This window comes from Macrotis lagotis, chromosome 1, assembly GCF_037893015.1.
Source record: "Macrotis lagotis isolate mMagLag1 chromosome 1, bilby.v1.9.chrom.fasta, whole genome shotgun sequence".
Lineage (NCBI taxonomy): Eukaryota > Metazoa > Chordata > Mammalia > Peramelemorphia > Peramelidae > Macrotis > Macrotis lagotis.
Genome location: NC_133658.1, coordinates 920564612 through 920576455, shown reverse-complemented (window position 1 = coordinate 920576455; position 11844 = coordinate 920564612). Strand labels below are relative to the sequence as shown.

The 11844-nt window shown below is 35.0% G+C and overlaps 2 protein-coding genes across 2 annotated transcripts; both read right to left on the bottom strand.

The window, feature by feature from the left end:
• Nucleotides 1-648: 648 nt before the first annotated feature.
• On the bottom strand, nucleotides 649-1587 carry LOC141492633 (olfactory receptor 7D4-like). Its single transcript, XM_074193129.1, has one exon. It carries the CDS (start codon nucleotides 1585-1587, stop codon nucleotides 649-651), a length of 939 nt encoding a protein of 312 aa, XP_074049230.1.
• Nucleotides 1588-4744: 3157 nt separating this feature from the next.
• On the bottom strand, nucleotides 4745-5650 carry LOC141509315 (olfactory receptor 7A5-like). The gene has a single exon (XM_074218760.1). It carries the CDS (start codon nucleotides 5648-5650, stop codon nucleotides 4745-4747), a length of 906 nt encoding a protein of 301 aa, XP_074074861.1.
• Between the last annotated feature and the right edge of the window lie 6194 nt (nucleotides 5651-11844).

The window sequence follows — 11844 nt, the reverse complement described above, 5'->3', positions numbered from 1 at the left end:
CAGTTGATACAGTACTGACCCTGGAGTCAGAAAAACCTTAATTCAAATTCTGGCCTCAAACACTTAATAATTACATAGCTGTATGTCCCTGGGCAAGTCACTTAACCCCATTGCCTTTCAAAAAAAAAAGAAAGAAGAGAAAAGAAAAATAGGATATGTTAAAGGCTTACAGTATAAATGATATTTGTTTATATTTGAGGCTTACAGGAAGCAAAAAAGACAATTGCTTGCAGCTAAACAGAGAGATGATTCTGGGTCTGAGGGAGAGTCTGAGAAAATGACAATAGTCAAGAAAAGGAGGTTCTCATTCATAGAAGAACAGACTGTAGTACAACGGGAGATAAGAGTATGTAGTCTAGAGAAAGGTATTAGAAGGTTGGATAGGTAGAAAAGGATTAGTATATGAAGGGATTGGGATCATCAAACACCAAATTTTGAATTTCATTTTGGAAGCAAAGGGGTATTACTGTCAATCACTGACTAGTCATGATGACAGAATCAAGATCTGTACTTTAGGTAAGTCACGTTAATGATTAAACAGAGCATATATTTAAATGACGATCAAATTGAGAGATCCAACATATTTTCCTCCTAATATTTCTCCCAGAAGTACGTGTTTCTTATTGTAATTAACAGGAGTCATCCCCATCACTGAGAAGACGTTTTTCTGCTCATGAGTCTCCTAAGAGCAGTTTTTATATCCTTATTTCTTAGTGTATAGATAAAGGGATTCAACATGGGAGTGACCACAGCATATAAAGCTGAAACAACTGAGCTCTTCCAGGTAGTTTTGGTAAATGAGGAGGTCCAATATACTCCAAATATTGTGCCATAAAATAAAGAAACTACACAGAGGTGAGATCCACAGGTAGAAAATGCTTTATACTTACCCTGAGCAGATGGGATTTTAATAATAGAAGAACAAATCTGAATATAAGAGTAAAGGACTGCCATGAGAGGGATAAAACCCAGCAGTCCAGAAACAAAATACATCAAGATATAATTGATGAGAGTGTCAGAACAAGAAAGCTTCATAATCTCAGGAAGATCACAAAAGAAGTGATGAATCTGATGGTTTGTACAAAAGCAGAGACGTGTTACCATTAGACAGAGAAGAAAGGCGACTAGCAATGCCAATGACCAGGACAGTATTACTAGCAAGCCACAGAACCAAGAGCTCATCATTACTGCATAGTTTAGAGGGTGACATATAGCCACGAAACGGTCATAGGCCATTGAAGTGAGGAGGAAATGATCCAAAACAACAAAAAGTGTGAAGAAGAACATCTGTGTAAGACAGTCAGTATAGGGGATGGCCTTGTTTTGTGTCTTAAAGCTCACCAACATTTTGGGGACTGTGGTGGTCACTACACAGGTATCCACAAAGGACAAATTGCAAAGTAAGAAGTACATGGGAGTGTGGAGATGAGAGTCAGAGCTAATCGCCAACATGATGAACAGATTTCCAACCATTGTGACCAAATACAAGCTCAAGAACAGTCCAAAGAGGGGCCCTTCCTGATCTGGATTCTCAGAAAATAGCAGGAGGATAAAATCACTGAATTGTGTTTGGTTTTCTGGTACCATGAGGCTGACTTTTCTGTTCAGAAAGAAAAATGAGAGAAACATGAGATAAAAATACTTTTATCTTTTGCATATCAAATGGATAAACTCTATTTCTCATTTGACTGAGAGGATTTCTATTTTTTGTTCCTGTTTCTCCCAAACATTATCTTTGGGACCTTAGTAAAAAAACTCTTTCTACATTCTTTACTCTATAGGATTTCTTTAAATATATGAACAGAGTCATTTCAAATTGCATATGTTTCCTGTCCTTTAGACCAAAGAATTCTAATTGCTTGAGCAGATTCTAATTAGACCCTTCACTATCCTACATTTTCAGCCTTGCATCCTTTATAAGTTATCAATGTGGACAGATATATAGTCATATCCCCCGAATTTTTGTTTTTCCTTTATATCCTCAGAGGGAAATATTTTCAGTAAATGGACATTAAAACAATTAGTTTTTCACGGAGGCCAATGAAAATACATCTCAACTAAACCAGTGAATCAAATAGTGAAAATGATAAATTTTGGGGCCACAATTTTTTGGTATTATTCAAAAGAGAAATGATCAATTACTTTCAAGGATATTTTAGATCTAAAGAGCATTAGTAATAATTAGTCTGTTCATATCAAATAATGAATCATTCATTAAATACCTACACTGTCCCAGGATTTGAGGTGCTATGAATGTAAGCAAGTCTGAAGCAGTCTTTCTGTTCTAATACTTTAAATTCAATGGGGACAGTGAAAATGCAAGCTGAATTTGACGCAGATAAATAAATATGTTGTAAATAATTTTGTGGGAAGGAAGGATGAGGGTGATAAATGAGGAAATTTAAATTCATTAATTCAGTAAGAAATGGGTCTTGCAATTGAAGATTTGGAGAGAAGAATGGGCTCCCCTCATATCCATGCTTAGGAGAAAGACTTTTAAGGTCTCTGAGAGTATCATTACAAGTAGGTGGTTTTTAATTGGAATGCAGTTTATTGGGTAATTTAATGAAATTAAACCAGAAATATGTTTTTTTTTTTTAGGTTTTGGCAAGGCAAATGGGGTTAAGTGGCTTGCCCAGCTAGGTAATTATTAATTGTCTGAGACCGGATTTGAACCCAGGTACTCCTTACTCCAGGGCCGGTGCTTCAGAAATATGTTTGATTAAAATCATCAGGTGTTTTAAAGGGCCCAGAGATTAAAATGGTATTCTAGGTATATTATGGAGCCACTGAAGTTTCTTAAAATGATGTGATGAAATCATACCCATGTATGAGGGTAATCATTACAATATGATCACAAAAACAATTGGACTCAGAGCATATGTACATATTTATATATCTCATCATCAAAAGAATATGACATAGTTTCTCAAAGACTGTGATATCACAAAGTCAGTTCTGTCAGGCCCAATAAAGCTAAAAAATATTATTTATAAAGGCAGAAGATAAAGAGGCTCATCAGGAGGGACTTTGCCCTTTTGTGTTGAATTTTCTTTACCCATGTTAATTCAAATTGTGATTTATAAAACATGGAAGAATCTGGACTTCGACTCTCAATGATGAAATATGAATTTTCTCAATTTTTTTCTTTCCCTTCTCCAGTCATAAAATATTTCCCAATTTAGAAGATACATTCATTTAAAATATTTGACATGAAATCCAGTGTAAAAATGCAGGTAAAGAGGACAAGTTTCCATTTGCTAATTCAGAAATGATAATGATAAAATTGAAGAATAAAGGTATTAGATCACTTGATCAATGGCACACAGCTGTTAAGTGGAAGATTGAGAACTAAATTCACTCTTTTTCTCTTGAGTTCTATCCCTTTTTTCGCCTAGAACATTTTTAGCAAAAGTAGGAGGTATTGGGCTGTCTAGGTGGGACAGTGGATAGAGCACCAGCCCTGAAGTCAGGAGTACCTGAGTTCAATTACGGTCTCAAACACTAAAGAATTACTTAGCTGTGTGACCTTGGGCAAGCCACTTTAATCCCACTGCCTTGCCAAAGAAAAACTTAAAAAAACAAAAAAAAGTAGGTATTGAACCAGATGTAATTATGATTCAAAGATAAATAATAGAGTGAAAATTTATAGAAAATGGGAACAGAGTGAACGAGTAATTAAGGAAACGATATTCATCAACAAATATTTATTAAGCACCTCCTACATATTAGGGACTCTACTAAATTTGGGGAATCCAAAATGAAGGAAAAAAAAAAACAGTCACTGATATCAAGGATGTTATATTCTACTGGGAGAGACAATGTAAAGACAAATACATGCAAACACAGATACATAGATGTATAGATACATACATACATATAAGCATACAAAATTTTGTATCTATATCTATATCTATATCTATATCTATATCTATATCTATATCTATATCTATATCTATATCTATATCTATATCTATATCTATATCTATATCTATATCTATATCTATACCCAGAATATACAACATTAGTAAAAAAAGAAACACGAGCATGCAGCTTGATGTTGCAGTTGATACAGTACTGACCCTGGAGTCAGAAAAACCTTAATTCAAATTCTGGCCTCAAACACTTAATAATTACATAGCTGTATGTCCCTGGGCAAGTCACTTAACCCCATTGCCTTTCAAAAAAAAGAAAGAAGAGAAAAGAAAAATAGGATATGTTAAAGGCTTACAGTATAAATGATATTTGTTTATATTTGAGGCTTACAGGAAGCAAAAAAGACAATTGCTTGCAGCTAAACAGAGAGATGATTCTGGGTCTGAGGGAGAGTCTGAGAAAATGACAATAGTCAAGAAAAGGAGGTTCTCATTCATAGAAGAACAGACTGTAGTACAACGGGAGATAAGAGTATGTAGTCTAGAGAAAGGTATTAGAAGGTTGGATAGGTAGAAAAGGATTAGTATATGAAGGGATTGGGATCATCAAACACCAAATTTTGAATTTCATTTTCGGAAGCAAAGGGGTATTACTGTCAATCACTGACTAGTCATGATGACAGAATCAAGATCTGTACTTTAGGTAAGTCACGTTAATGATTAAACAGAGCATATATTTAAATGACGATCAAATTGAGAGATCCAACATATTTTCCTCCTAATATTTCTCCCAGAAGTACGTGTTTCTTATTGTAATTAACAGGAGTCATCCCCATCACTGAGAAGACGTTTTTCTGCTCATGAGTCTCCTAAGAGCAGTTTTTTATATCCTTATTTCTTAGTGTATAGATAAAGGGATTCAACATGGGAGTGACCACAGCATATAAAGCTGAAACAACTGAGCTCTTCCAGGTAGTTTTGGTAAATGAGGAGGTCCAATATACTCCAAATATTGTGCCATAAAATAAAGAAACTACACAGAGGTGAGATCCACAGGTAGAAAATGCTTTATACTTACCCTGAGCAGATGGGATTTTAATAATAGAAGAACAAATCTGAATATAAGAGTAAAGGACTGCCATGAGAGGGATAAAACCCAGCAGTCCAGAAACAAAATACATCAAGATATAATTGATGAGAGTGTCAGAACAAGAAAGCTTCATAATCTCAGGAAGATCACAAAAGAAGTGATGAATCTGATGGTTTGTACAAAAGCAGAGACGTGTTACCATTAGACAGAGAAGAAAGGCGACTAGCAATGCCAATGACCAGGACAGTATTACTAGCAAGCCACAGAACCAAGAGCTCATCATTACTGCATAGTTTAGAGGGTGACATATAGCCACGAAACGGTCATAGGCCATTGAAGTGAGGAGGAAATGATCCAAAACAACAAAAAGTGTGAAGAAGAACATCTGTGTAAGACAGTCAGTATAGGGGATGGCCTTGTTTTGTGTCTTAAAGCTCACCAACATTTTGGGGACTGTGGTGGTCACTACACAGGTATCCACAAAGGACAAATTGCAAAGTAAGAAGTACATGGGAGTGTGGAGATGAGAGTCAGAGCTAATCGCCAACATGATGAACAGATTTCCAACCATTGTGACCAAATACAAGCTCAAGAACAGTCCAAAGAGGGGCCCTTCCTGATCTGGATTCTCAGAAAATAGCAGGAGGATAAAATCACTGAATTGTGTTTGGTTTTCTGGTACCATGAGGCTGACTTTTCTGTTCAGAAAGAAAAATGAGAGAAACATGAGATAAAAATACTTTTATCTTTTGCATATCAAATGGATAAACTCTATTTCTCATTTGACTGAGAGGATTTCTATTTTTTGTTCCTGTTTCTCCCAAACATTATCTTTGGGACCTTAGTAAAAAAAACTCTTTCTACATTCTTTACTCTATAGGATTTCTTTAAATATATGAACAGAGTCATTTCAAATTGCATATGTTTCCTGTCCTTTAGACCAAAGAATTCTAATTGCTTGAGCAGATTCTAATTAGACCCTTCACTATCCTACATTTTCAGCCTTGCATCCTTTATAAGTTATCAATGGTTTTTTCCTAAATCGTAGTATAGAATATTTCAGATGAGGTCAGTCTGATCAAAGATAATTGGATGATCATCTCATTATTGTTAGCTAAATTTCTATCAATGAAGATTGTACATTTTTAAGTTGTTTTCTCTGCCATATCCCTGATGACTTGTAGGGAGTTTACAATCCACGGAAAACCTCTTCAACATTTTCAAAAGAATATTGGTCTTGGTTTTTGGGAAAAGGTGTTCTGTGAAGCTTCTGTGCTTTTCACTTTCTTGTAGATTGTAACTCGACAAAGCTCACAGTAGATAGGATTAAGCTTCCATTATTTGGTATTCCTGTCATGCTAAGGCTACTCTGTGATCACCTAGGCCTCTATAAATGAAAGAGTATCTCTTTGAGACTGCTCCATCATCCATGAAAGGTTTTCATGATCTCAATGCAATGATACCTTACTGTTCTCAATTTCATTCTCCTGTCCCATATAGCATAGAAATTATACATTTTACAAACATTCCAGCTAATGTATATTTTGTTTTTTCCCTATGATGTATGAGGTTATTTAAAGTGAATTATTGACACAGGTTAACAAAATTGTTGAGGGAATATGTTTTCAGATTTAAATGGCACTAGTCAGCTGACAAACATGTTTAAATAGAGAATGAAGCCTGGTCTAAAATTTTCAGGTGGAGATAACAAATTCAAAATATTACAGGGCTATCTGGAGAGTTCATTAGATATATCAAAAGAAAATTCAGAAATGATCTGAATGAAAGAGACAGAATTTCTAGAAGAGGCATTCCTCTGAGAATTCCATAAGCACTGAACCTCAGAAGTGAAACCACATACTGAATTCTTCAAAGACAGTTAGACAGCCAGTAAGAATTTATTGAATATTAACAATGTGCCACTCACTTGTCTAAGAGCAAGGAATTCAAATTCTCAAAATTAGGTTCCCATTCACCTCAATGATGACATAGCCTAGGGACTCAGATACACAGCCAGGAGGAGATTAAAAAGTGACATGCTGGATATCATGTTCAAAATGTGGAGTTCCCCAAAGTAGCTCACCAAGGGGTAAACGAGAAAGGTGTTGTCAAATAATCTCTACTGGTGATGAGGCCCCAAGTCCTTTTTCATGATTTAGAAATTCATAGAGTCAGAAAGAGTGGGTAAGTGATGAAAGATATTTTAATACATGACTAGTCTTTTTCCAGTGTTCCTTGAAGATTTCCCATGAGAAATGACCTACCACCTCCTGACAGAATGCAGTCGTCATTTGGAAAGCTCTGATTTAAGGAAGTTTACTGGTTCCTTTGTGTCCTAATTTCAAATCTAAATTTGTCTTTTTTGCTATATCCTCTAAGGATACAGAAGATAGTATAATTTCTCTTGCTGATCCTTCAAACATTTCAAGATAGCTACCAAACCAGAAGAAGTGGAGCAGAACGTATCTACTTTAAGCAAGTACATTAAAGCACCACAGAGAGCTTACTTGGAGAATTAAAGAAAAAGAGTTTCTTCCTAACTTTGCCATGGTAGAGTTAGTAATAGCCTGAGTAGATATGATGGAATTCAAGCCCCTTAATAGACAATAATGCCCCAGAAAGATTGTGAAATCAAAGCAGAAGGAGGTCTGTAGTGATTCATACTTGGCTTATCCTCTAATAACAACCTCATCTTTTTTCCACCTCTGTAACATATACTTTGGGGCTTTTCAGCTAACTGAAACTGACGCCAGTAAGTTGGGTGTACAGAGTTCAACAATTATTTTCTCTTCAACCTTCTAGGATGTAGCCATGACATTTTATTTAAGTGGTGTTCTAATATTCATATACTTTTATGATTCATATTCTTTCTTTTATTTATAAACTTTCAAACTTCTTCCACTGGGCTTTCCCCCTGTTTTGAGTTGATAACAATTAGAGACTGATAATTTATTTCAATAGTACAAATATTTTCTATAACGTAAATTATGCTTCCTAAAATTAAAAAAGGCAGTAATATACCCCCGCTACAGAGAATATCCAAGTGGAAGTAGCACCAAATTTTTACTTGTTACAAAGCGGCTTGGGAAAGTCCTTTCCCTACAAGTCGTTTTTTTCTTCTTCCATAGAAGCCTCATGAAATTCGTCCTAAGCCTAGTGCCATTTCTGCTTGCTTCTTATCAAGTACTTGTACTCTAATTATTAGGAAGCTTTTATTTCATTCAGTAATACGTTTTTTTTTTGCATTTTCAATGCATTTTCTCTACATTTGATCTCTGAGTTCAAGCAATAACCATCTCATTTTTATTAGTGTTCTTAAAAAACCTGAATGCAGTTATAAACACCCTAAAATAACCTGATACAAAACACATGGTTCATCTGAATCACTGTTCAACTCAAAATCTCCTGGGTACTTCTACTTTGTTAATTTCTATGACTCTTATAAGCACAGACATCAAACATAGAGGGATAGGGTATGGTAAAAATGATGAAAAGAAGGAAAGATCAAAAAAGGGAAGATGAATATAATAGAAGGAGAAATAATGGAATTAGAATTTCATATCATCTAGTCAATGCCCTATCAGAAACAGAAAGAGAAAAGGGAAACAGAGAAAATGTATCTGTTGGATGAGAGATGAAGAAACAATAGAATGGACATGAAGATAGCAGGTAGAGAATAGTAAGAACTGATGTCTATCGAAGTAATGGCTACCCATGATTATTTTGTGAAAATCTGAGAAATATGCATAGACATTGTGCTGGTAACTCATACTTCAGTCAAAACCTAAGCCTACAGTGATATTCCGGGATCTGCAGATATAGATAGTTTAGATGATATTCACAATATAAATGGAAGTAATCTTTTTAGAACCTGGTAATCTGTGTCCGGGAGTAGGGACATAACACCCATAACTTAACTAGGATTTCCTTTGGTGCATCTGAGAGTTACTTCTGGTTAAATATCATCCCATTTGCATTTATACTTAGTTTACCTAGATTAGACAAGAATAGATTCATAGCTCTTCTATTAGGACAAAAGTAAAAAAGTTATCTTTTTAAAATGATTTTAAGGTCAAGTAAATTCCCACAAAGATGATCTTATTTGACTTTCAAAAAGGACATGATGAAGTAAATAGGGAATTTTTAATCTCTATCTGTTGTTCATTTCCCCAAAAAATACATATCATTAAAACAATTCTAAGTAATGTCAAAAATGAAACTTGAACCTGACTCTACTCCTCTGTTTTTCCTCCATACTGGGATCTCAGGTGAACTCTGGACTTTCACATAAACTTTTTAGTCAATTAAGTGTTCTTGATGTTTCACCTGGATGTTGCTGTGATTTGAGTTTTATTCGCTTTGGTGGAGTCTCCTTGAGTTTCTAAGAAACAACTGACTGCTTTTTCCCTTATTTCCCTCCTTCTTTCTTCCTCATTACTTTCTCCACACTTCCCACCTTCAATCACTTACTGAGCATCACCAAGGAAATAGGTTTGGTTCACTCTATCTGAGTGTTGATAAGGAGGACAGGAAGGTAAACACTCTGGATCCCACAACGAATGGAAATGTTCAGGCAGGTGGACTAATATCTCTCGGATTCACAATCTGACTCCCTCCTAATGTGAGATGACTGAGGTTTGGTGTTGGGGAGGAAAGGAAGATATTTAAAATATCTATTGCCTAGGAGCTCTATTCCCCAAACTCTTCATTAGACATTCAATATTAATTGTATTTCCAGTTCTTGCCCCTATCCTCTTTAGGGCCAGGCAATTTTGGCAGGAAATTTCCTTACAGTGAAAGCTGTCCAACATTTCCTGAGAAGTTACCAAACTCTAGGGACCTCGAGCAAGAAAGGACCTCAGAGTTTCTTCAGGCCAATTTGAATCATCTATTTTCAAGAAAGATTTTTCCCTCACTCAGGGCATCACATTGTGCTCTTTTAATGGTGTCATTTCAAGGAAAATTTGCTTCTGCTGTACTAAAGTCATTATCTTCATAGATGAACTGCATTTTATTCTTACTCTCTCTTTGCAGGTTAAGTAGAATAACTCTAATTACTCTTCCATATTATGATAATTTGAACTCATAAAGTCAGTATTCACCTAGTCATTTCTTGTCCAGAACATTACCTCTACATCCTTTAATTGGTCCTCATTTTTTTCACATAGCATAATTTGTCTTCCCAACTTCATACATATAAAGTTAATTTTTGAAAACTAATAAGAATCTTATATTTATTTTTGTTAAATTTCATCCAATTAGATCTATTAGCTTACTATAGCTTTTACAAAACTTTATGAATATATCAGCTTTGGAGGCTGCAGGTGGCATTGTGAATAAAGCTTTATCCCTGGAGTCAGTTGGCCTGAGTTCAAATTGATCTGCAGACACAGGTGTTTGATCTTGGGCAAGGTATTTATTCCCATTGCCTTGTAAAAGCCAAAATAAAAATTGCATTAATATTTTATTGATGACTCAACATTATACTTCAATTCTACTAAAGAAATTTGTTTAATAGATTCTTTCATTTATTTATTTTTATTTTATTATATTATATTATATTATTTATTTGAACGTTTTTTCTGATTATTTAGAAATTTGTATTTTTCAAAACTGGAATGTCAAAGAATTGGAAATTGAGCAGTTGCCCATCAATTGGGGGGGGGACTAAATAAGTTATGGTACATTAATGCTATGGAATGCCATTGCTCTATAAAAAAAAAAAACCAAATGGTCTGAATTTGGAAAAGTATGTACTGACTTACAGGATCAGATGCTGAGTGCCAAGAGCAGAACCAAGAGAATAATGTATACATTGACAACAACCTTAAGTGATGATCTATCTTTCTGGAAGCACGTCCTCTCATCAGTTTAGAGAGCAAGGACAACAGTAGCAGACCAACTATGGATACTGTTATTCCCATCCAGAAGGAAAACAAAAACCTTCAGAATCTGCTGATCACTTTATAAAAATTTTGTCATATGCCTTTTTCACTTAATGCTAATTCCTCATACAAAAAATGACTCATCTGTAAACATGTTTATCAGAAATAAGTATGTACAATGTTAATCTGACTGTTCAGCTCTAAGGGGAGGAAAGTAGGAAGGGAGGGTGGAAGACAATTTTATAAACTAAAAATATACATATGCAAATTGAAGAATGTTGAAAATGCTATAATTTAATGTACTTGGAAAAATAAAATATGAACAAAATAAATCTAGTTATTGTGAAATCCAATTCAGTATTCTCATTCTATTCTTTGACTCTTTGCAGAAAATATGCCTTTTCTCTCACATTTTGTTTTGGTTTTTCACCATTCCTTGGGAAGTGGAGGGGTGAGTTAAATGAATTTTCCAGAGTCTTTTATCTAAGTAATTACTTTGTGTTTAATTCAGCACTGGAACTCAGGTCCTCCTGACTCCATGGCTGGTGCTCTAACTACTGTGCCTCCTAGTTGGCCATATACGTTTCTTCAACTATTTGGAGACAGCTAGATGATATTGTATGTGTTTTCTCTCTTATAGGTCAAGAAACTCTAGTTCCTTGACCTGATCTGATTAGTTCCTTCACTATCCTGGATGCTCTCCATTGCATCCCCTCAGATTATCAATGTCCTTTCTACACTGTGGTATACAAAACTAAACCCAAAATGTCAGAAATTTGTCTATGGCATTAAGATGATCACTTCCTCCTTTTTGGAAGTGTTGTCACTTTAAGTGAAGTTTAAGATTCCTTTAGGTTATTTTCTCTGTCATAGCCTACTGACTCAAAATGATACTACAGTACACTGGAAACATGAAGTTCATTTTCTACAAAGAACAGTCCTGTCTTTTGGGAGAAGATGATCTGGAGGGACTGGTGTATCTTTCTGGTTCCTA